At 45.8% G+C, this 24,906-nt stretch overlaps 1 protein-coding gene across 2 annotated transcripts in view; it reads left to right on the top strand.

Moving 5' to 3' along the window:
* The first annotated feature begins 1,364 nt into the window (after positions 1-1,364).
* Positions 1,365-24,906, top strand: part of CHCHD3 (coiled-coil-helix-coiled-coil-helix domain containing 3) — a 220,825-nt gene continuing 197,283 nt past the window's right edge. For both annotated transcript variants that reach the window (XM_082239304.1, XM_082239303.1), the window contains exons 1-2: positions 1,365-1,522; positions 9,735-9,837. In XM_082239304.1, the coding sequence (XP_082095430.1) occupies positions 1,439-1,522; positions 9,735-9,837 (187 nt within the window). In that variant the 5' untranslated portion in view covers positions 1,365-1,438. The remainder of the gene's footprint in view (positions 1,523-9,734; positions 9,838-24,906) is intronic.

Genomic DNA, 24,906 nt, shown 5'->3' with positions numbered 1-24,906 from the left:
CTTGGGTTTAGTCACTCTCTCTCTCTGCCTAACCTACCGCACAAGGTGGATGGGAGGGTGGCGTGAAGAAGAGGAGGGGCCATGTAGGCATCCTGAGATCCCTGGAGGAAGGACGGGATGTAAATGTAGTACAGTGGTACCTCGGGTTAAGTACTTAATTCGTTCCAGAGGTCTGTTCTTAACCTGAAACTGTTCTTAACCTGAAGCACCACTTTAGCTAATGGGGCCTCCTGCTGCTGCCGCGCCGCCGGAGCACGATTTCGGTTCTCATCCTGAAGCAAAGTTCTTAACCCGAGGTAAAATTTCTGGGTTAGCGGAGTCTGTAACCTGAAGCGTATGTAACCCGAGGTACCACTGTAATAAATAAAATTTGGACCGATATCTAAATAACAAGGCTCTGATCTCGCATATTTTGGCAGGGGCCCTAATCACAATGGCAATTTGGGAAGACTTCTGATCTCAATTACCTGGACTTAGCAATTTGCGCTTTTGGCTCAGGGGAGCCAGGCATTATTATTATTATTATATTTATTTATATGCTGCCTCCTTCCCTGACATGTGCCTTACAGCTAAAATAGAAACAGCTAAAAACCTAGGGAGGAGGGTGGGGGGGGGGAGAGTAATCCTTAAAAAAACCCAAACCCCAATTAATAAGGTACTACAAGTGATAGGCTTTAGTACAGTCCAAGGGTATATTTTTTTATATAAATTATATTTTTTCGGGGAAAATTTTTGCGTGATTGTTTTGATTTAGACTGCAGAACCCATTGAAATTATAGACCACACATCCTTTTCCTCATTGTATTCTTTATTATTGTATTGTATTATTATATATACAAAATTTTCATTAGTAAACTGCATTAGCTGTGCCATGTTTCCTTGTTGGCAGTTTACTGACAGCTTCAAACCGTTTCCTATTTAATTCCTTCTCCCCCCGTAACCTGCTATCAAAATTCAGTTAAGAAAGTAGAATAAAAGAGCAAATAAAAGCAGCAGCTACATCTGAAGGCTTGAACTACACAGCCCACAATCCATTGCGGCTCCCGCGCGTGATTTGCGGCCTGACTCTCAGGCAGACTCCCTTTTACCCAGCCTGCCTTGCGAACACGCCCCTTTGCCCCAGGGCATCCTGGGAATTGAAGTCTTTCCCCCCTTCTCAGCTCCCACAAGTTCTGTCGGGAAACCCACGAGTCGGAAAAAAAACTTTCCACCCGGCCTGCATCAACACGCCGGGGCGGGCTGTTGCCCCGGGCAACCAGCTCCTGAGCCAACGGGAGCCCGGCGCGCTGTGGGCGGTGGGCGGGCCTGCAGGGGCGGCGGGCCAATCGCGCGCCGGTGGGCGTGGCGCGGGTCTCCTCGGGCACCTTGTCCCGTCTTCTGCTGCTTTGCGGCCTAGTCGGCGCTCGAGTGCGCGACCCTCGCCGGCAGCCGGGTCACGATGGGCGGCGGAGGCAGCGCCCCGCGGAGGGTCACCTTCGAGGCGGACGAGAATGACAACATCACGGTGGTGAAGGGCGTCCGGGTGAGAGAGAGAGAGAGGGAAGGAGGGAGGGAAGAGGACAGGCCGACCTTGCAGGGCTGTCGTGCCCGGGAGGGCTGCTGCCTTGACCTCCTCAGCTGCTGCTGCTGCTGCTCATTTACCACGTCTCTTATTTTTTGTGATTTTTTAAATTAGTTTTCAATTGCAATAATCCAATAATAGCCTCATTATAACAACGCCATATTATAATAAAATTAGCAATACCTATCATTCAATAAAGGTAAAGGGACCCCTGACCATTAGATCCCATCGTGACCGACTCTGGGGTTGCAGCGCTCATCTCGCTTTACTGGCCGAGGGAGACGGCATACAGCTTCTGGGTCATGTGGCCAGCATGACTAAGCCGCTTCTGGCGAACCAGAGCAGCGCACGGAAACGCCGTTTACATTCCCGCCAGAGCAGTACCTACTTATCTACTTGCGCTGGTGTGCTTTCGAACTACTAGGTTGGCAGGAGCAGGGACTGAGCAATGGGAGCTCACCCCGTTGCGGGGATTTGAACCGCCGACCTTCTGATCGGCAAGTCCTAGGTGCTGAGGCTTTAACCCACAGCGCCACCTGCGTCCCTTAACAACGCCATATTATAATACAATTAGCAATACCCATCATTCAGTAAAGGTAACGGTAAAGGGACCCCTGACCATTAGATCCCATCGTGACCGACTCTGGGGTTGCAGCGCTCATCTCGCTTTACTGGCCGAGGGAGACGGCATACAGCTTCTGGGTCATGTGGCCAGCATGACTAAGCCGCTTCTGGCGAACCAGAGCAGCGCACGGAAACGCCGTTTACCTACCTGCCGGAGCGGTACCTACTTATCTACTTGCGCTGGTGTGCTTTCAAGCTGCTAGGTTAGCAGGAGCAGGGACTGAGCAACGGGAGCTCACCCCGTCGCGGGGATTCGAACCGCCGACCTTCTGATCGGCAAGTCCTAGGCTCTGTGGTTTAACCCACAGCGCCACCAGGGTCCCCCATGAATGGTTAAATCCAGTCAAAGGTGACTATGGGGTTGTGGCACTCATCTTGCTTTCAGGCCGAGGGAGCCGGTGTTTGTCCACAGACAGCTTTCTGGGTCATGTGGCCAGCAGAACTAAACCGCTTCTGGCGCAACAGAACACCGTGATGGAAGCCAGAGCGCACGGAAACGCCGTTTACCTTCCTGCCAGAGCGGTACCTATTTATCTACTTGCACTTTGATGTGCTTTCAAACTGCTAGGTTGGCAGGAGCAGGGACCGAGCAACGGGAGCGCACCCCATCGCGGGGATTTGAACCGCCGACCTTCTGATTGGCAAGTCCTAGGCTATGTGGTTTAACCCACAGGGCCACCCGCGTCCCGTCCATCATTCAGTACCCATCATCAAATTATATAATTTAGGTCCGCCCCCGCATGCTAGAATTGATGGTTTGGTGATTTTGTTTATTTCTATGTTCCTCTCTCTCTATATATTATATATATATATATATATATATATATATATATATATATATATATATAGTAATCTTTATTTCATATTGAAAAAATTGCAATGAAAACAAACGTTAAACATTACGCCCACATCTTTGAAAAAGAAAAAGAATTACAAAAAGAGCAAAAATATAAAAAGAAAAAGAAAAATATATATAAAAAGATTAAAAAAAATGATCATGTACACAGTTATTCAAAAGATACAAACAGTAGTTGGATTTTTCTATACTCCAAGTTCCAAAATCTTATCAATTTCAATTACACGCCAGTCAAGATACAACAACTGCAGCATTAACAACTTCCATTCGTAGTGTCACATTAAATGATTTATAAAACTGTAAGTGAGACATTCAAACCATATCCTTGTTCTTTCTGTGTGTGGCTGTTATTCTGTCCATGGTGTTTCTTCCTGTCCTTGCTGCTGTTCTCCATTATGCCTTGGGCGGAGCTAATATCCCATTGATGTTTCAGAAATTCTCTGTTGCTCCGCCCTGTGCTTCGTGGGTCTCTTATCTTTTGGTCTTGCAAGGGTCTCTGGGGAAGGCGTTCGAATCTGGCACGGTAGTTTCCCATCTGGCCCTGTACACAAGTTTTATTTAGATATTGTAAGCCGTCTCAAGCATGGTTTATAGCTATGGAAAGGTGGCGTGCAAATGAGATGGCCCTGACAGCTGAGGTCCCTGACAGGATCCATCTGTTGCAGAGGCACAGTTATGGCTAATGACTCATCTAGGGCTCCTGTTTTTCTGAGTTGACGAGGCCTTTTTGTCTGGTGGCACCTGGAGGTGCAACTCATGGGACTGTAGCATTGCAGAGTGGGAAGGGACACTGAAGGTGATCCAGTCCGACCCCCTGCAATGCAGGGATCTTAACGGAAGCATCCACGACAGATGGCCACCTGACGGTTGCTTTATAAACCTCTCAAGGAGTAGAAAGTCTGCAGTCTCTCACGGGAGTCTGTTCCACTGCTGAACAGCTCTTGCAATCCAAAAGTTCTTCCTAAAGTTGAGTTGGAATCTCCTTTCTTGTCATCTTTCTGAGAACAATTCAAAGTGTTGGTGCTGACCTTTAAAGCCCTAAATGGCCTGAGTCCAGTATATCTGAAGGAGTGTCTCCACCCCAATCATTCTACCCGGACACTGAGGTCCAGCGCCGAGGGCCTTCTGGCAGTTCCCTCCCTGGGAGAAGTGAGGTTACAGGGAACCAGGCAGAGGGCCTTCTCGATAGTAGTGCCTGCCCTGTGGAACGCCCTCCCACCAGATGTGAAGGAAATAAGCAGCTATCTTATATTTAAGACATCTGAAGGCAGCCCTGTCTAGGGAAGTTTTTAATATTTAATGCTGTATTGTTTTTAACACTTGATTGGAAGCCGCCCAGAGTGGCTGGGAAACTCAGCCAGATGGGCGGGCTATAAATAATAAATTATTATTATTATTATTAGCCTCAAATGTTGCAACCTTTCCTCATACAATATATTCCTAATAATAATAATAACAACAACAATAGGTTCTGGTCTCTCCCACTACAGCACACTGGCTCTTGAATGACTTTGAAAGAGGGTTGGATGGATTCACAGAGGAGGAAAAAGCTTTCAGTGGCTATATGCCGGGATGGATATTATCTGCCTCTATTGTTGGAGGTTGTATGCCTCTTCATGTGTGGCTCATGGGCTGGCTGTTCCTCACCTCTGCACTATGCCAATGAGAGGCCCTGGCGACAGTAGAAAGAAGCAATTCCTGCCACTTCCAGCTCACTTGTTTACTTATATTCTCTTTTTATTGGTAACACAGTGGTCTGAATTGGGCTAGCTGTGTTGCCCAGAGACTGTGCAACCACAGTGCTGGCTGGAGAGTGAAAACCTTCAGTGAGTAATCTGAGGAAATGGTATCCTGCCACTTCCTCTGTTCACTCATTCCTTTGCCCTCTCTAGGCAGCCAGAATGGGACCAGCACCAACTGCTACACTTTTAAGAGAGAAATCACAGATGTGAGCAAGTGAGTGGCGCCTGCAGTGACTGCCTCTGCTTGCTCTCTCTCTTTGGATAGTGCAGAAGGAAACCACGGCAGTGCCTGTAGATAGCACTCCCAATTGCTTCACCACCCATAGAGCTAGGTCACAGGTGAGTGAGTTGAGGTCTGAGCTTCTCCTTGCAGGAGGTGATAAGACTAATCTTCACATTGTGAAAAGTTTTGCATGCTGTTTTCTGCTGTTACAGTTCAAGCTGCTTTTCAAGGCACAAGAACAGGCCAGGCCAAATATTTTCCTCTGCAGGTGGACCTTTTGCCTGAACCTTTATTTTAAGTTGAGCTTGTGCAGTCCAGGTGCATAGTGCTCACTGGTAAATTTTGCCGTTAGGCAACATGGATAATTTCAGTTTATGATGCCCAAGGATTCTTGCCTGCTCAGAGAGACTGGCCAGTTGTTCTAGGCTATGGTAAAATACTCTCAGAGTGGGCAGTTCTGCCCTACTGCCTTGAAGAAGCTATTTGTAAAACTGCTGCTTAAAAAAAAGAAAGCTAGATTCCTAGACCACCTGGGCTCCCATAATCAGGTGATCCAGTGGGTAGTGGTAGCAACTTAACTGCTTTAACTTCTGCATCGTAGTGATTTTCTTGTCCAGTCTCAAATCTGAAAAGAAAATGCCTTGGCTACTCTAGTGGGAGACAAGACCTATCAGGCCATTGGTCAATCTTGTCCAGCATCCTTTTCCCACTGTGGCCAACCAGATGTCTATGGGAAGCACGAAAGCAGCACCTGAGTGCAACATTTTAGCTGCTTGTGACTCCCAGCAACAGATGTTCAGAGGCATATTGCCTCTGACAGTCGAGGCAGAACATATTCCATCATGACTAGTAGCCATTGATACCTCCCATGCCAGGAGATTATTAACATGGGTACCTTGCCTCTGTCTATCTTGCTTTCTACACCACTGACCCTGGTATCCACCAGAATAGCCTGGCAGGGTTGGACAGATTATATCACATTTCACTATTTCTGCTCCTTTGCGTCAAATCTGCAGAGGGTTTCCGTCTTGCTCCTCTGACTTGCTGCTTTCTCTTCTTCTCCTTTAACCTTCTTGTTTTTTTCTGTTTTAACCTTGCCCTTTCTGCGCTATTGCAGGATACACAACTCTCTCATTACTTAAATATTTTTAAAAGCATGTTCTATCATTGTCACGGCAGGGGAAAATTTTGCCTGGCTTGCAACGGGGAAATTTGTGGGCGTGAGATGAGCAGAACAGGTGTCTGGCTGTTCTGGTGTGATCCTCTTCAATACAGTGCTGCTTATGATTCAGTCTGTGCTGAAACACAGGTCTTAGTGAGGTCTCGCTGAGAAACATAGCATGAAGAAAACTTAAAGGTTTCTAGCTTGTGTTAATGTTGCTGCAAGGAATGACGGAACACATCTTCTAGTCTTCAACTGCATAAACTTTCAACAAAGGCTGTGATTCTGTACATACTTACCTAAGTGTAACGCCCACTCAGTGCAGTGGGAGAACTTCTGAGTAAACATGCATAGGATTGCAAGGTAAGCCTGCAGTCAGGCACATTGTTACTTGGAGGCAAGTGCCCTGGAGCTAGTTTATTTTCTAATTAAGCACAAGGGTTTGTGCAAGACTACACAGTTGCTTGATAGTAAACCATACTGAACGCACAGGTCTTCTCTTAGTGAGCTTGCAGCAGATCAGGCTACATATGGTTTGAGGACGGCAGTTTTCAAAGCTAGGAAGTACAGTTATGCCTTGGTTGTTGGAACGCCTTGATACTCGTACGTTTCAGTTCCCAAACAATCGAAACCCGGAAGTGAGTGTTTCGGTTTTCAAACTTCTTTTGGAAGCCAAACATCAGCCAGGGCTTCTGCGGCTTCTGATTGGCTTCAGGAGCTTCCTGCAGCCAATCAGAAACTGCGCTTTGGTTTCCAAACGTTTTGAAAGTCGAATGGACTTTCAGAACGGATTCCGTTTGACTTCCAAGTTACGACTGTAATAGCTAAAGGTTCTTACGACAGAGCAGCATCCTTGTCAGTAGGGTAATTTTTACTCAGTTCCAAATGACTCCTCTCCCTGGCACCTAGCCAGAGTTTGAATTTGAGTTGTAAAGCGCCATAGGTGATGGTTTGAGGAGGGTGGGTTTTTTGTGTGTTTTGTCCCTTTATCTCCTCCTGGCTGCTGGAGCAGTTTTAATCTACTTTATTGTAGTGGATTGTATCTTGAATGGTTTGTTGTGAGGCCCCTTAGAGAACAATCTCGTGGAAGGGTGGGATACAAATATTTTCAATAAACACAGACGATAATGAACCCCTGGTATTAGAGCTTCTAATGCTCACCTTCCAGTGTTTGTTTCCTTACCTTGTCATGTCCCTGTACTTATATTTTCCTTTTGTCTAGACGACTCCTATCCTTTCCTCAAAGAAGCCTAGCGAAGGGCCTCTCTGTGCCATGGAACCTGGGGGGTCATTGTTTCTGAAGCTTATGTAAAAGCTCTTACCAAGAGCACTTCAAAAGAAAAATGAAAGGCGAATGATGAAACAGGGAAATATTGGGGTGGCACCCGAGGAAGAGTTTGTTCCTTCTGTCTCTTTGATTTCCTCACACTTCTCCTGGCCCCCGCTTTCCGTTAGTCTCTGCCAACTATTCTTTTATTCCTCCTCCTCCCTTTCTTCGTTCACCTGTAAACAGGCACGCTTGTGTCCCTGTGACACTAACGCAGCTTGAAGTCCTGTTTCCTTCAGAAACTGTAGAGTTGCTACTGGATAGCACCCGGATACCCATTGCTGCAGCAGCGTGTTAATTTACCAAGTAGACAAGGAAGCCTTGCCTGTGGGATAGTGTGCATTAATGTTTACCTTTGGGAATTTAACGTTTACACATATATTTCATTTATTTATTTACCTTTTGTTTGTGAAAATATTTGTACACCACTATTCATTTTGATTTTATTTTTTAAAAAAATACCAAAGCGGTTTGCAACAATAGAATATAAAACCATTTAAGAAGAAAAAAAAACATATAAAAAAGTTAAAATCGGATGATGATTATGGAAAGATGTATTCTTAATGGCCTGCATAGGCAAGCTAATATATCCCGTTAGTCCATGAAACTGATATTTCTGCAGCACAATGGCACATGCATCCCAGTTCTAACCACACTTGTATAGCAGCCCCAATGATTTAAAATGTATTTACTTATGCTGAAGTTTTTCTAGGATTGCAGCCCTTAGGTTGTTACCGGAAAAATCTGAGGGCTCCCTTGGACAAAAACAAAGACACCAACCAGGATAACTTGGAGCAAAACAGCAGCCTGTAGGCTTGGCCTTTATCGAACTGTTGCAACAGGGTGTTCCCCTCACTCGCAGGAGAGAGGAAAGACCCAGAAAGATGGTGTGCAAGACCTTATAAAAACTTTTGAAATTCCCATCCCCCAGGTCAAGCCCACCCCCAGAAACATCATGCATACATTACAGAAGGGGTTGACATCATGCATACATTACAGAATGGAGGGGTTGAGGGAGGAGTTGTGGTGGTAACCTGAGTGTCCTGTCACCTGGCTTTTCCCCTGCCCATGAGTCACTTCCAGGAGACAAAAGGGAGTTTGCAGTTTCCTGCCCCCAGAGGGAAGATCTGATCATTATCCTTTGTTTCAGTCCATGCTGAATCCACTCCCATATGCAAGTTCTTTGTGATCCTGATGGTCTTCTGTCTGGGATCATCAGGGTTGACATAGCAACTGGGCAGGGCTCCTGTGGATGTGCTGGGATGGTGAAGGGATTATGGCTGACCAGAACCAAGCCACCCCCCCTTTGATAGTCCTTGTCATATGGAGTAAAATAAAAATGGAACAGTGCAAATCCGATGTATGGTTGATTCGTCTATGAATTTATAACAGAAATGTGGCGTATGTAGTGTGTGTGAAGTTTGTACAAACAGAATGATTGGGGTGGGGGGGTTCCTGCTACAGGTAGTAGCTGCAAAAGCATGCTGTAGTCAGAGCGTCAGAGCAGGACCTGGGAGACCAGGGTTTAAATACCTACTCAGCCATGAAGCTCCCTGGGGGACCTTGGGCCAATGATCTCGCACTCAGCCTAACTTACCTCACAGGGTTGTTGCGATGATAAAATGGAGAGGAGGAGAAGAATCATGTATACTACCTTGAGCATCCTTGGAAGAGAAGGTGGTATATAAATGTAACTGACGATGTTGATGAATATGGTGTATTTTTTGCATTGTGAATATTCAAGGCAGAGGGCCTTCTCGGTAGCGGCACCTGCCCTGTGGAACACCCTCCCACCAGATGTCAAAGAGAAAAACAACTACCAGACCTTTAGAATACATCTGAAGGCAGCCAAATTTAGGGAAGCTTTTAATGTTTAATAGATTATTGTATTTTAATATTCTGTTGGAAGCCGCCCAGAGTGGCTGGGGAAACCCAGCCAGATGGGCGGGATATAAATAATAAATAAATTATTATTATTAAGGGTGTTTTCAGCTCAGATAGGCTGGGGCAAATGTATTTCCAGGACTGCCAAAGTGTTCTTGTTAGTTGCTTTAAAAAAGTGTTTATCAGATTTTGATTCCTAAAAGAATGTGTTTTCTGCTGCTCAGAGCTAATAAAAAAATGGAGAAAAAAGTACATTATACCTGGAGCTAGAACCAAAGACAGTGTGGGAAATACATATTTTGATAAGCCAACTTATGATGTTTTTGTGTGTTTCTTTGCTCCAATGTCTCCCCAGCTGTCTGAAAATGTCATAGAGCGTATGAAGGACCCTTCTTCAGCAAGTGGGAGGTCTCAGAAATCGGGCTCTGGTGGTCATGGCTTGATTGGAGGCACTTCAGGTATGTGCACACTTCTGGCTATAAGAGATAAGAATCAAAATGTAGTTCTGAAATTATTTTAGTAAACCCTGAAGTCTTTTTGCAGAGCTGATTCCAGTCATTCGTTTGCCTTCTTTTGACTTTCTGCAAGAGCGGGATGGATTTCTTTACGATGCTTTTGTTTTTAAGCACCCTACTGAGTTTCTCCCTTGTTGCTTTCTTCTTCAGCTGCACGCAAACATGGTTTGCTCTCTGCTGTACTTTCACCTTAAGACATACTTTGGAAATCTGACTTTGCAACTTATGCATTAGAAGGTGATATGTCTGCTTTAACTCTGGGAGCCGTGAGGTTCCTTAAAACATACTCAGCAGAGTGTGCACCTGGAAGTTAAGTTTCATGCACATAGTTTGATCTGTGGGACTACCATGGAAGCATACTTCCTGTGCCCTCAGTAGATGAAGATTTTCCTGTTAGAAATTGCCTAGATTTTGGTAGTGCTAATTAGCTGACTCCTATAATATACCACCGTCTTCCTCATTTCCAGAGCTGTATTGAAACTTTTAAAAACATCCCCACATCAGAAAAGGGGACAAATGTATGTTTAGAATCATAGAATTGTAGAGTTAGAAAGGTACATGAGAGTCATCTAGTCCAGGGATGTCCAACAGGTCGCTCGCGATCTACTGGTCGATCCGTGCGTGGTTTTGGTCCCTCCCAAAGCTAAGCAACTTATGCTTCCCGAACCCCCTAAAAATGGGGCTTTCCCCCTCCCTAAAAAAGCTCAACAGCTTTGACCTGAAGCCCAGTAAAATGTGGCTTTCCCCCCTAAAAAAAAGCTGAAGAACTTTGACCTGAATCCCAATAAAACGGGTAGATCACTGCTAGCTTTTAATTCTGTGAGTAGATCGCAGTCTCTTGGAAGTTGGCCACCCGTGATCTAGTCCGACCCCCTTGCAATACAGGAATCTTCTGTCCAACGTGGGGCTCAAACCCACGACTCTGAGATTAAGAGTGTCCCCTGCTCTACTGACTGAGCTATATCCACAAATGGTACTTAGGAAGGGCCAGTGATGCTGGCAGAATTGGGGTAGGGATAACTGGTGGGGACATCTGTCTCTCACCCTGAAGTTCGACGCAAGCTAGTTTCATCTTGTAGTACAGAAAACAGCAGTATCCCATTTTTAAGAGATGTTCATAGGCGTCCTTAAACAAGGCCGTTGCAAGTTATCAAAATATTTGAAGGCCCCCTCCTCCCATACTCTAGAGTATTTCTATCCTATGATTGTGCTTGCCAATGTAAGACGCATCTATTGATCTCAAGTTGGGCAGAAATTAAGTTACAACCATAATAAAGAAATCTCTAGCCTGCTTCTTGCAAACATCGTCTTTCAGTTATTTGAGTAACTTTAAACATACTGAAATATTTAACAAGCACAAAATCTTTAAAGTACATCTGTCATTCTTTCCTAGGGCTGTGTGATGACAAGTAATTCGATCAGTCTACTTCGAGTGCGTTTCTTGAATGCATGTGCTAAAAGCAGCGCTTAGTCATAATAGACAAATTTAATGGCTTAATTTATTTTTTTTAACACAATTGGATTCCTGAAAAGTCAGTGTATTCTTTAAGGAGGAAGGCACAAAAAGGTTATGAAAACGGAAAAGCGTTAAGGTCGTTGACTTTACAATGTGGGATCAGTTTTCAGCGTCTGCTCTCTCTGTTGTGGGTTTTCATTGAAGGATCAGTTGTTGCCATTTCCCTTTCTCCGTTGTGGAGAGCTTTCCATCTGTGGCTCTTAAAGAGACTGGCAATTTTGAACTTTCAGCTGAGTGGCATGCTTTCTATATGGGAAGTTAGGTTAGGCTGAGAGCTGTGACTGGCCCATTGGCATCCAGCGAGCTTCATGGGCGAGCCTGGATTTGAATACAGGTCTCCATGGATTGTGCCACTACATCACATTGACTGTCTCAGTTGCACACGTGCAAGTTCTCTTGGTAGGTGAGTTTTGCCTGCTCCCCAAATCTTGCAGCTGGCTGGACATAGGGTGTGAAAGTATAGTTGCCACCTACAATGAATGACTGGCTTTTGACATTTGGAGCTATTTGATCTTCATATCATGTATTTATAGCACACTGCATTCTAGATTGTGTGCGTGGCTAATCCTGCCTGTGACTGTAGGGTAGACTGCATAGCTTTCTGTCTATCGTAGTGCTGTGATCTTCTGTTCCTCATTGTTGGTCCTCCATTGCCACCTGTGACATCTCACTCAATGTGCCTCAGGCTGGTGTGAATAATAATAATAATAATAATAATAATAATTTATTATTTATACCCAGCCACCCTGGGCGGCTTCCAACAGAATATTAAAATACAGTAACCTATTAAACATTAAAAGCTTCCCTAAAGAGGGCTGCCTCCAGATGTCTTCTAAAAGTCTGGTAGTTGTTCTTCTCTTTGACATCTGCTGGGAGGGCATTCCACAGGGTGCCACCACTGAGAAGGCCCTCTGCCTGGTTCCCTGTAACTTGGCTTCTTGCAGTGAGGGAACCGCCAGAAGGCCCTCGGAGCTGGACCTCTGTGTCTGGGCAGAACGATGGGGTGGAGACGCTCCTTCAGGTATACTGAATATATTATTTCCAGAATAAGCCTCTCCATTCTCAGGGGGTACTTCTGTGATTTTTGCACACGAAGGTTTTTGGGTGGGGGCAAAGTGGGGAGGGGAAGTAAAACGAATTTTGTAAGTACTTTTTAGTGAAATGTTCAGGAACTAACCGCAATAATGATAAATGTATATTAGGAAAGATAACAGCTGTTATTTCAGCCAGCTTGAAGTAAAAGGGGTGCCACACTTGCATGTCACATTTTAATTACCTTGAGATTATTTTTTGGGATGAAGTTGCTATGTAATGATTCCAAGTAATAATTCACAGAGCCTAACTTGATGGCCAAGACGGGCAGAAAACATAAATGTATGAACATGTTGAATATCTCCTGCTACTGCTGCTGCACAGTGATATGGACTCATTTTGATATGAAAGCCATATTAGTTCTTGTGGTCGTTGAATGAGCAGATGAGGCGAAGGGACACGGATACTATCAAGAGAGATAAGTTTAATTTCGCCTGCAGCCACTTAGGTTTGCATATAATGGACTTGGCTCTGATAAATTGTGCAAAAGTTGTTCTCCTTGTGATTGTGCATACAAATTGAGCAATACTGCACTCAGATGGCTTAATGGTGCCTCACTGGTGAGAAGGGAGATCACACATGAACTTAGGCAGGTAGGTAACTGTTACCGGGAGAGGTCACAGCTTCTGCAAAGTTCACCTTTACTGGGAAAGAATATTTAACAAAGTACGAAGGCTGGAGAAGTCACAGTAAGTTTTTCAGCTGAAGGTGAAAGGAAGAACAGACTTGATTATAAAAATCAGTGTGTAGCAAAGTTTCATGTATTTGTTCTCTCTGTGATGAGGACAAGTGCAGTGTGTGCATTTATTCATATATGTATGATTTATATATGGGTGGTTGGGAAACAGAGGCAAGTTAAAAGTTGGTTATGTGATATATTTTGATAGACCATCACAGAAAGATAGGCAGGTGTTTGAGTTTCACTGACCTTGAGGCAAAATGAATAAAATAATAATAATGACAAAGGCTCTTGAATAATAATAATAATAATAATAATAATAATAATAATAATAATAATAATAATTTATTTATTTATACCCCGTCCATCTGGCTGGGTTTCCTCAGTCACTCTGGGCAGTTTCCAACGAAAGATTAAAATACAACAAAAGATTATTTTTGAACTCAGCTTTGGTTTCTCACATGGCTAGTACTTTACACTTCTTCTTGGTTGCAGAATGTAATTCTTGATTGCTTCCAGATTACAGAACTGAACATTAGCTGAAAACCCAAGTGAAACAATTGACAGCAAACTGTGAATATCTAATATGCCCCCAAACTAGGCACTGCTGAATAGCCAGGAGATTAGGCTTCCCCGGAAAATGTACAATTTCATACCAAATTCTTCAAGTTGGCGTGCCATATCTTGAAAGAGAGAGTCCTTTCCCCCTCACTGTGAGACTGAGGGGTCAAAGGTTGTAGTTCATTAACAGTTTCTATCCAAATGCGATATTGGTTTTAAATGCAGTGTAAGGAGTCTCTATGGGAGTATATTGTATTTAAAAGTGGGGTATCAGAGTTTTTAGGGGGCTAACCATGTTGGGATAGCTAGGATAGCAAGCTTGTTGGTTTTCGAATGTCTTATGTAGATTTTTCAGTTTTGTTGTTCTGTATGGGACAATGACAATAAAGATTATCGTAATCATTGTTTTGCATTTGTGCCTGTTGCCCAGGCCTCATAATGCATAAGCACTCCTCTTGATGCACCAGCTCTGCCTTGGAGACATCGCCTGGTCTGCTGCCTTCTTCATACTCTCCAGCAGGCCGTGCCCCGGAGCTCTCCACAGGCTTGGAAGATGAAACTCCTGGGTCTTGCACCTTGTCAGATCCTGAGGCATCTGGGAGGGCTTCTTCAGGTGGGCTCTGCTACATACAGTGGTGCCTCGCAAGACGAAAAGAATCCGTTCTGTGATTCTCTTCGTCTAGCGGTTTTTTTCGTCTTGCGAAGCAAGCCCATTGAAGGATTAGCGCTATTAGCGCTATTAGAGGCTTTTAGCGGCTTATCTGCTGATCGGATCAGCTGATAAGTGGCTTAGCGCTATTAGCGCTATTAGCGGCTTATCTGCTGATCAGATCAGCTGATAAGCGGCTTAGCGCTATTAGCGGCTTATCTGCTGATCGGATCAGCTGATAAGCGGCTTAGCGCTATTAGCGGCTTTTAGCTGCTTTTAGCGGCTTATCTGCTGATAGGATCAGCTGATAAGCGGCTTAGCGGCTTAGAAAAAGGGGGGGGGGAGGAAAAAAAACCAGCAGGAACTGGCAAGACATTGTCGTCTTGCGAAGCAAGCCCATAGGAGATTCGTTTTGTGAAGCACCTCCAAAACGGAAAACTCTTTCGTCTAGCGAGTTTTCCGTCTTGCGAGGCATTCGTCTTGCGGGGCACCACTGTAATCTTGTCCTTCCTTTCTCCCCTTCCATGGCCTCATCCTCCCCATCTCCCCTTCTGAGTCCTCATCCTTACATGCCCCCTTGCTGCTGACCTGAATCCGAGGGCTCAGAGAGAACCATGTCAGTGGCAGAGTTTAGCAGGCCTGGCAGTGAATGGCAGCGCTGTGCTGGCATTTAGGTGCTTTGTGCAACTGGAGTTTTGATCCTAGCCAAAGCCATGATTGCAGCTTTGCTATGGAAAGCTCACTTCTGTTTTCACGTCCCTTGGCTTTTGCTGTGATGTAATAAAGCACAGTTGATTCCAGTTGGATGAGGTCTTTGCGACTTTGCTTTCCTGGGCTGTATTCCTGCATTACCCAACAAACCAGCCAGAGAAGAGGAACGGAGATCTGCTCTGGAACAGAAAATACTCTACGGAGCTCTACGTGATAAAACAGAAGATGGAAACAGATGAAGTTACAAAGGCAAATCTCAAAACTGTTTTGGTCACGTCAGGTCAAATAACTTTAAAATTGCATAAAATGGTATCAAGACAACAAGTGGGACAAAAACCAGGACACACAAAGTCAGCTGCCCTTATTGTATTAGAACTTCATCAATGCCCCTTTGATTTTCTGTGCTTTGACTTTCACTGCCTCCATATGAAAGGTCCCACTCTCCAGAGCTTGCTTCATCCTCCATGTGGCAACCCTTTAGGACAGTGGTTTTCAGCCAGTGTGCCGTGGCACCCTGGGGTGCCTTGAATGATGGTCAGGAGTGCTGCGGGCAACACTCGCCTCTGTCCCTCTTTCCTTCCCTCCCTCCTCTGATGCCCTCTCCCATCTCTGCCTCCCAAAAGCTTGTGTGCCTGTTTGTTGCAGCAGCCCTGGCTACAAGCTCAGGAGGTGAATGGTGCCTCTGGGGCTGGCCAGGGGGTGCTGGGTGCCAGGAGCTGAGGCGGCCTCGGAGTAAGCAAGCAAGCAGGCGAGGGAGCCCTGCCAGCCAGTCCACCAGCCCTTGCTGTTGGGAATGGACTGACTAGTGGGAGGCCGGGTAGGCAGGCATTGCGCTGACGTTTCTTGTGCTTGCTGTGTGCAAGGCCTGCCTGGGAGCTGAGTGCCCGGCGCCAAAGGGGAGCCTTTCCGCCATGCAGTTCCGGCAGTGTCCACTGCTGCCACTTCTTCCTCCCAAGGTGAGAAAGATGGTGGCCTCACGTTCACCTTCAGCCCATTTCCATTGGGCTGCTAAGACTGGGGTCATCCTCTTCATTGGTCCTTGTGAGTCAGGGTGAGGAGGCACCTCTCTTTGGGGTGAGGGGTGCAGCTCAGAGACCAGGGGCAGCAGCAAGAGGGAGAGGAGAGGAGAGGAGGCTGAGGGAACACTCCACAAGGAACAGGGTTTGAAAAAGGGTGAGGGGCTGCCAGCTCTGCAGGCAAGGGGTGACCTAACAGGGCTCCTGAGTGCCACAGGGGTGCTGTAGAAAGAATATAGTTGGTCAAGGGAGCTGTGGACTCCAGAAGGTTGAAAGCCTCTTCTTTAGATAATTGAAGATGGCCAGCCTGAGGTATGTCTTCTATTGGAGGACCTAGGGTCACTGATACTGGAAATTGGCCCCTTTCTGTTCATTCTAACACTTCAAAAGTGTCCACAAAAGTGGAGAAACTCATCTGGCTGATAGCACTTCCACTGCATTTGTGCACATAAGTATACTGACCCTTGGAAATGTTTACGGGACTCTTCTGAAGGATATATAAATTATGTCGGAATACAGTATCCAGCAACTTCAGAGCCTGCACATTATATTTATTGTCCAAAGAATAACGAGAGGTTAGGAAGACACCTTCCAAGCTTACCCTAAAGGTAGCAAGAAACCCTCTGCCGCTGTTCCAATTTGGGCATTAAAATCCCCACAGAGAAGTATAAATGCTTTGGGGAATTTATAACTGATCTGCTCCAGTAGGGATGTTAAATCTGACCAAATCTTGGTTGTCAGTGTCAGACTAATAGTAGCGGGAAGGTAGATGTTTATACAGAAAAGAAAGATTCCTAATTCAGTTTTAATTTGTACTGGCAAAATGTAATTATTTTGATTTCCAAAATCTGCTATCCAAACTTCTCCAGCCAAATCAAGTGATATAAAGGACGTCAAGCCCCTCTTCCTCAGCCCTGTATAAATTTATTAACAGCTGGCTGCTAGCTAAAAGATTTATAACATTGTAAGGTAGGGTGGGGCGGGGGGGGGGGGGTTAAATTCATGAGACCAAGTCTCTTGCAGACATATTATATCAAATTGCTGGAGCATACGGATAAAATCCTTATCTGCCTTTTTATTATCCAAGTCCTCCAGGTTCCAGGAAAAAAAATGTTAATACCTTTCTGGATGTTTTCTAGTCAGTTGTGATATCTTAAAGGGGAGAGGTAAAGGTATTCTAATTTGCTTTACTATAATTACCCCTAGGCTGGGGCTTATTTTGAGCATTTGTTAATGGATAATCCCTTTGATTTCTGGAAAATAGATTGTTAGCAGCATACCTGGCCATATTTTTCTTGAAATTCTAAAGTGGTTTCTGACATGGCATGGGGTCTGCTGTTTAAAAACAGAACAGAACAAAACAAAAAAATCTGTTTGGGCAGAATGAAGCTCTTGAGTGTGCTCCAAATAGATTTTAAGATCTTTGATTTATGTGAGTAGCACAAACTTGGGACATCATGTAAGTATAAGGTGGCAACAGCTTAAAGCAGGGACCTCCAGCTCCCAATAGACTGCGATCTACTCACAGTATTAAAAAAAACTGGCAGTAATCTATCCAAAGTTGTGAAGCTTTTTTTTAGGAAGCCAAAGTTGGGTGTGTTTTTTTTGCTTTTCTGTAAGGAGATCAACCAGGATGTACCAGGAACACCCCGCGATCTACCAGTAGATCATGATCATGCCTGGCTTAAAGCTATGCGTATGCCCTCCACCACAGACTTTTTGCCTTTGTTCGGTGATTTGGAAGTCTACTAGTTTAAACAGAAAATATGTATGCAGTAAGGCTAGGCTCTGACTTTGGAATTTCTTCGGGAAGCCAAAGGTACATTTTCTTTCTTCCCTTGTGTGCACTTTTATTATTGCGTCCCCTTAGCTGGGTAATCCAGGCAGTAGGCTTAAAATTCTTGACCTTTGGAACGATAAATCTCTTTAATACCCTTTACATCCCTTCTTAATCTAAGAGAAGAATGATAGGGGCTGATTTAACATTGTTCTGTTTTGTTCTGTTTCTGAATTGCATCTTTTTAGATATTTCTGCCCCTTATGGGGTGGGTATTTTTTTAAAAAAGTATATCCCCACTTTCTGACCCACCCTTTTACTTCAGTCTTATGTGGGTGTGTAGGAAGGCAATACTAAAAGAACAGTCCAATAAAACTGGTAAATATTTGTTCCTCCAGAATGACCTTATACCATCTTTGTCGTAGTGTGTACTTATCGAAAGTGGCCTGGCTTTGGCTCCAGCCTCCAGGGAAATTGTATCACACGAAGAGAGCATCCTTTGCTTGCCTTTGAGGTTGCTGTAGAACATCAGGGAAGACATTATTCTCTTAAGTACCATGGTGCCCAAGACATTTTAACTCATTAGGACTTTTCAGGGTTCTGAATTGTGCTTGGAAACGTAGCCAATGCGAGCCAATGTAGGTATTTCAGGACTGGTGTTATGTGGTCTCGGTGGCTGCTCCCAGTCACCAGTCTAGCTGCCGCATTCTGGATTAGTTGTAGTTTCCAGGTCACCTTCAAAGGTAGCCCCACATAGAGCGCATTGCAGCAGTCCAAGCGACAGATAACCAGAGCATGGTTTTAAATGATAGAGTCCTTATACTATCTCTGTCCTAGCCACTAGCCGCCAACCCTAGTGTGTACTTATTATTTTAGACGGTTGCCCCACCCCAGAGTTTGTTCCAGTGAGTCTGGGCTCATCCCTCGCAGGAGAGCAATGTCCCTCTGGCCTTCCAGGAGTCTCTTATGTTGAGCAGGGTGAGTTTGGGCCTCACCCCCTAGGCTAGGTGGAAAAGGCCTTTGCAGGGCTCACAGCAGGCCATCTTGATGCTTTTGGCAGGTCCTGAGTCCCCACACTCCCTTGTAACTGTGTGTGTGTGTCTGTGTTGTGTGTCCGTGTGTGTCCATGCTGAGAACTGCATTGCTGTAATACTTCTGGTTATGCCAGAACTTGTAGCTTTTGCGCTCAGCTTCCCTCTCACCCCTTTCCCCGCTCCAAGTCTGCCTGCATCTCGGGAAAATGTGAAGTCAAGCTGGAGATCAGCGTAGATATGTAAAAAGGAGCGATTTGAAGCACGAGATCCATTTAAGTGCGGTGCTCCCGTGCCGCCAGCCAATACGAAACTGGAGTTTAACAAACTTTGAAGGATCTATAGAATGAGCCAAGTGAGGATGAATATGATAGATGTTTAATTTAGGGTACCTTGGCGTTGGTGGAACTCAATTTACTCTCTTGAAAAGATCTGCTGAATGCGTCTGACCGATCAGATAGGGCTTAGCTCACCTCCCTGTGATAGCTTCTAAAGAAACTGCAGCAGTTTGATTGAGCAGTGGCTTGCCCCAATGTCCTTGACTCAAGCTCTTTGTTCTCCTCCTCCCCAGTTTCACAGAGTGCTGCTGTTGGTTAGTTGTGTGCTCTTTCAGAGGCCCAACATTCTTTTAGAGGAAAGGTTTCAGGGTCAATGTAAATGTATTGGAAGGTGAAATATCTCCCCAGTAGGGTGCTTGTTTTAAAAACGGAAAGGGGGAGGGGGGAAAGGAGAAGCAATGAACATTATTTTTCCAGTATAATTGTTAATCTCCAGCTCAACTGTTACTAGACGGTGCAAGACAAAAGCCTCTGCAGGGCAAACTCATAGTGAAAAAACCCAATTTTTTATTTGCTTTGGTATATCATAGGCTCTTCTGTTGGTCACACTTAAGGCATATCGTCACCCAAATACCCATTGTGTCCGGTAGGCTAAAGCTGCAGATTGACGTTGCTCCTGGATCATTGGTGTGGCGAGATCGCCGCATCAGGAAACAGTCCTTGTAGGTGGCATGGAAGTAAAAAGGTAAAGGGACCCCTGACCATTAGGTCCAGTCGTGGCTGACTCTGGGGTTGCGGTGCTCATTTCACTTTACTGGCCGAGGGAGCCGGTGTACAGCTTCTGGGTCATGTGGCCAGCATGGCTGAGCCGCTTCTGGAGAACCAGAGCAGTGCATGGAAATGCTGTTTACCTTCCTGCTGGAGTGGTACCTATTTATCTACTTGCACTTTGACGTGCTTTCGAACTGCTAGGAGTTTGGCAGGAGCAGGGACCGAGCAACGGGAGCTCACCCCGTCGCGGGGATTCGAACCACCGACCTTCCGATTGGCAAGCCCTAGGCTCTGTGGTTTAACCCACAGCGCTACCCGCATCCTGGCATGGAAGTAGTGGTAGCTATAAACACCTCCCTCTGTCCAAAAGAGTCCTGATTGAGCTGCATATGCTCCGTAACAACAAAAGACTCATTTAGTCCAGCGTTTTGTTCATGCACTGACTGGCCGGATATATAGAATCATACAGTTGGAAAGGTCATTAGTCAAACCCACTGCAGTGCAGGAATACCCATGGGAAGACCACAGCTCTCTTCACACGTGATTCACCGGAACTGGTTTTCAGAGGCAAGTCAGCCTGCGACAGTGGAGGTGCCCAAAGGATGGGTGCAAAGCCTTCTGTCATAGATGGCTTATAGCAGGGATCACCAACCTAAGGCCCATGGGCCGGAAGTGGCTCGCGGAGGTCGTTTGACTGGTCCATGAGCCACCCCTGAACCGAGCTGCCTGCTGACGTTCTGCGCTAAACCAGCGCGGTGCAGGGACTCGCTTCCATGGCGCCAGTAATTACGTCTGCGCAGACTCCAATGCTGAAAATCATGGGCTCACGTGCACAATCCAGCCCATGGAAGGATCTTTGCGGGACCGATCCAGCCCAGGCAAGGTAAACCTTGCTGGCCCCTGGCTTATAGCATGTCTCTTACTCTTCTGCAAATGGCAGCCTTGGAGGTGAGGCACATGATGGAAGGGAAAGCCCTCTTTCCATAACTGCCCACCTCTCAGATGTCTTGGTAGTACTGTTTGTAATTTCAGTGTGGGGATACCCAAGGTTTGTATTCCTGCTCAGTGGCCAGGGTTTAAGTTCCTAACCTCTGGCACCCTATCCGTCACAGAACTGTTAACTTTATAACAATACAATTAAGATCACATTACAATCTAATTTGAATCCTTGGAATAGGGTGAGAAGTGGAAATAGGCAATTGACTGCAAAAAAGTACTCTAATTAACATGCTACACAGACACTGGAAGAGCTTTGCCAAAAGCAAATGTTTTGGTAAAGTTTGTTTTTTGTTCTTTAAATTAGGCAACACAGTAACAATGAGCTAGTTTGCACATACAGTGGTACCCCGCAAGACGAACGCCTCGGAAGACGAAAAACTCGGTAGACGAAGGAGTTTTTCGTTTTCTTAGCCGCTTCGCAAGACGCATTTCCCTATGGGCTTGCTTCGCAAAATGAAGCTTGCCCCGCAAGCTCCGGGGATAGCGGGGAAGCGCAGCGCGTCTTCCCCGCTGTCCCCGGACCTCTTTTGAAGCAAGGGGCGGCAGGAAGAAGATCGCTTCTCCCCGTTGCCAGCCCCGCAATCTCCGGGGACAGAGGGGAAGGCACGCGCGCCTTCTCCTCTCTCCCTGGACCCCTTTTGAACCAAGGGGCGGCAACGGGGAGAAGCAATCTTCTCCCCTCCGCCCCTTGCTTCAAAAGAGGGGACAGAGGGGAAGGCGCGCCTTCCCCTCTGTCCCCGGACCCTTTTGAACAAAGGGGCGGCAACCGGGAGAAGCGATTCTCCCCGCTGCCCCTTCCCTTGCTTTAAAACAGGTCCGGGGACAGAGGGGAAGGCGCGCGGCGCTTCCCCTCTGTCCCCGGATGGTCTCCATAGGGACGCATTGATTGATTTTCAATGCATTCCTATGGGAAACCGTGCTTCGCAAGACGAAAAACTCGCAAGAAGAATTTCGTCTTGCGAGGCACCACTGTAATGTTAAACCAAATGGTGGTTTAGCATGTATGAGAGAATTCCTGGAGAGGAGATTGTGGCTGCTGTGCTCCTTCCCTTGCCACTGTGAGCTAAGCTGTGGTTTGGTTTGCATTGTCTGAACCGGGACGTTTGGTTTGTCTCACTCCAGACAAACCATGAGCTGTAGACCCAGGATCTATCCTCATCATTTGTCTGGAGAAAGACAAACCACCAGCCCAGGGTCAGATGACAAGCTAAGCTGAACGATGGCTTGGCTCTCAGCCATGCAGGAAATAAGGTAGTAGGAGCAAAGTGTCCACAAATCACCTTTCTGGGAGGCTGCATGTTCACGCTAAACCGTAGTTTGGATTTGCGTACTATGTGAAGCATCTCAGTGTTATATGGGAGGATGTGCTGGTTCTATCAACACCGCTAGTGGAGTTTGTGTGTGTGTATAATAATATTTTTAAGTCTAGCTAATAGAAGCTCTGATCAGGGTTATGACTTGGCAGATAGCGTTGGCCATTTTAGTAGAATTTGTTCACTTAGAAGTGCCATTTTTGTTTCAATAGATGCTATAAAACAGGTAATTCTGGTACAGCATATTATGAGCTTCTTTGGTCTCAGGTGGATTATTCAAAATTAAATTTCACGCTCTTTGACCCAAGCCTAGAAGTGCTCTTTTTTGGTTTCTACTAAATGCAGAGGCACACTTTATAATGTGCCCACCCCCTCCGTAATTGCACAATTTACAGATAAAGCAAAAATATTGGGATCACAGCAGCTGGCATATTTTGCCAAGTTGATACCAGTGGGTTCTCTGGGCTGAAGAAACATACTCTTTGGTGTGTGCGCCCCTCCCCCTCTGGATTTTCTACTAAAAGCAAATCTACCTGCTGGAGCAATAAGAAGTGAAATGTAATATAAAGGCTTGATGGCATCTGGTTAATGTTTCTACCGCTGAATGCAGTATTCAAGGTGCATTATTTTGCACATTAAAGCTGCAGAAGAACAGTTCAGGCGGATGAAATATTTAGAGTTTTAGACCAAACTATTCTTTTCCAGCAAAATAAACATTTCAGAAGTATTTGCAGCTGGAGATAGACCAGAACCAGGAGTTGATATGTGTTCCTTATTACTGCTCATGTGCCTGGGAAGCTGCTGGATTTCATCTGGTTGTGTAGAGAGCCCAATGCCTATGGGGGAAGCAGGTCAGCCAAGTTTAGTAGAAGTGGCTGAACTTTCAGAGGACCACCAGGAAGCACTGAGTTTTGATAATGAGTAGAGTTGACGCAGCACACAGAAGACTGAGCTTCGTTGTGGGATACTTGGCTTTTAATTTCACCTGTCTTATATCAGGTAGGTCACTAACACTCAATGCCACTTTTGTATTCTACTACAAGCACAATGGGGGGGGGTAGCAATCCAATAGCAATCGCTTTGAAGTTCCCCCTCCCCCAAATCAGGCTAACAGGTTGAGGTTGAATCCTGACGAGACAGAAGTACTGTTTTTGGGAGACAGGGGTTGGGCGGGTATGGGGGACTCCCTGGTCCTGAATGGGGTAACTGTGCCCCTGAAGGAGCAGGTGCACAGCCTGGGAGTCATTTTAGACTCACAGCTGTCCATGGAGGTGCAGGTCAGTTCTGTGTCCAGGGCAGCTGTTTACCAGCTCCATCTGGTACGCATGCTGAGACCCTATCTGCCTGTGGACTGTCTCGCCAGAGTGGTGCATGCTCTGGTTATCTCCCACTTGGACTACTGCAATGCACTCTATGTGGGGCTACCTTTAAAAGTGACCTGGAAACTACAACTAATCCAGAATGCCGCAGCTAGACTGGTGACTGGGAGCGGCCGCTGAGACCACATAGCAGCGGCCTTGAAAGACCTCCATTGGCTCTCAGTATGTTTTCGAGCACAATTCAGAGTGTTGGTGCTGACTTTTAAAGCCCTAAATGGCCTTGGCCTAGTAAACCTGAAGGAGCGTCTCCACCCCCCCCCCCCCCAGCTCAGCCGAGACACTGAGGTCTAGCTCTGAGGGCCTTCTGGCGGTTCCCTCACTGCGAGAAGAGAGGTTACAGGGAACCAGGCAGAGGGTCTTCTCGGTAGTGGCGCCCACCCATCAGATGTCAAAGAAATAAACAACTATATGACATTTAGAAGACATCTGAAGGCAGCCCTGTTTAGTGAAGTTTTTAATGACTGATTTTTAATGTATTTTTAACTTTCTGTTGGAAGCTGCCCAGAGTGGCTGGGGAAACCCAGCCAGATGGGCGGGGTACAAATAATAAATTATTATTATTCTTTTACTACTACTACTACTATATATAAATTTTATGAAGAAAACACCATTCTCCCTAGTAGTGGTCTAAGGTGGTAAGCGCTTGCAGGGCCATTGCTAAAACAAGGCCATTGTGAAACAAGAGGGGAAGTGTCAGCATGCTCAGATTAACAGCCCACCTGTTTAATAATAATATAATTTTATTATTTATACCCCACTCATCTGGCTGGGAGCTCTGTGTACACAGACACCCAAGGTGAAAGGAGCAGTGAGGGGTCCACCATTCATCTTGGGGCCATCATGAGGCCTCTCAACTATTGCAGGAAATGCTTGCTTTCAGCTCTGAGCTCTCTGCTGCTCAGAACATCTTTAATGTAATATTAAAAACAGTTCATAGCCATGGACCTGCTGTCTGCTTTATAATCTTCCACCTGCACCTGTGCACTACTGTGCTTCTTGTTGTTGTTTAGTCGTTTAGTCGTGTCTGACTCTTCCTGACCCCCTGGACCAGAGCACGCCAGGCACTCCTGTCTTCCACTGCCTCCCGCAGTTTGGTCAAACTCACGTTCGTAGCTTCGAGAACACTGTCCAGCCATCTCGTCCTCTGTCGTCCCCTTCTCCTTGTGCCCTCCATCTTTCCCAACATCAGGGTCTTTTCCAGGGAGTCTTCTCTTCTCATGAGGTGGCCAAAGTATTGGAG

This window comes from Podarcis vaucheri, assembly GCF_965113315.1.
Source record: "Podarcis vaucheri genome assembly, chromosome: 10".
Lineage (NCBI taxonomy): Eukaryota > Metazoa > Chordata > Lepidosauria > Squamata > Lacertidae > Podarcis > Podarcis vaucheri.
The sequence above is the reverse complement of the archived record's forward strand: the minus strand, read 5'-3'. Positions and strand labels throughout refer to the sequence as shown.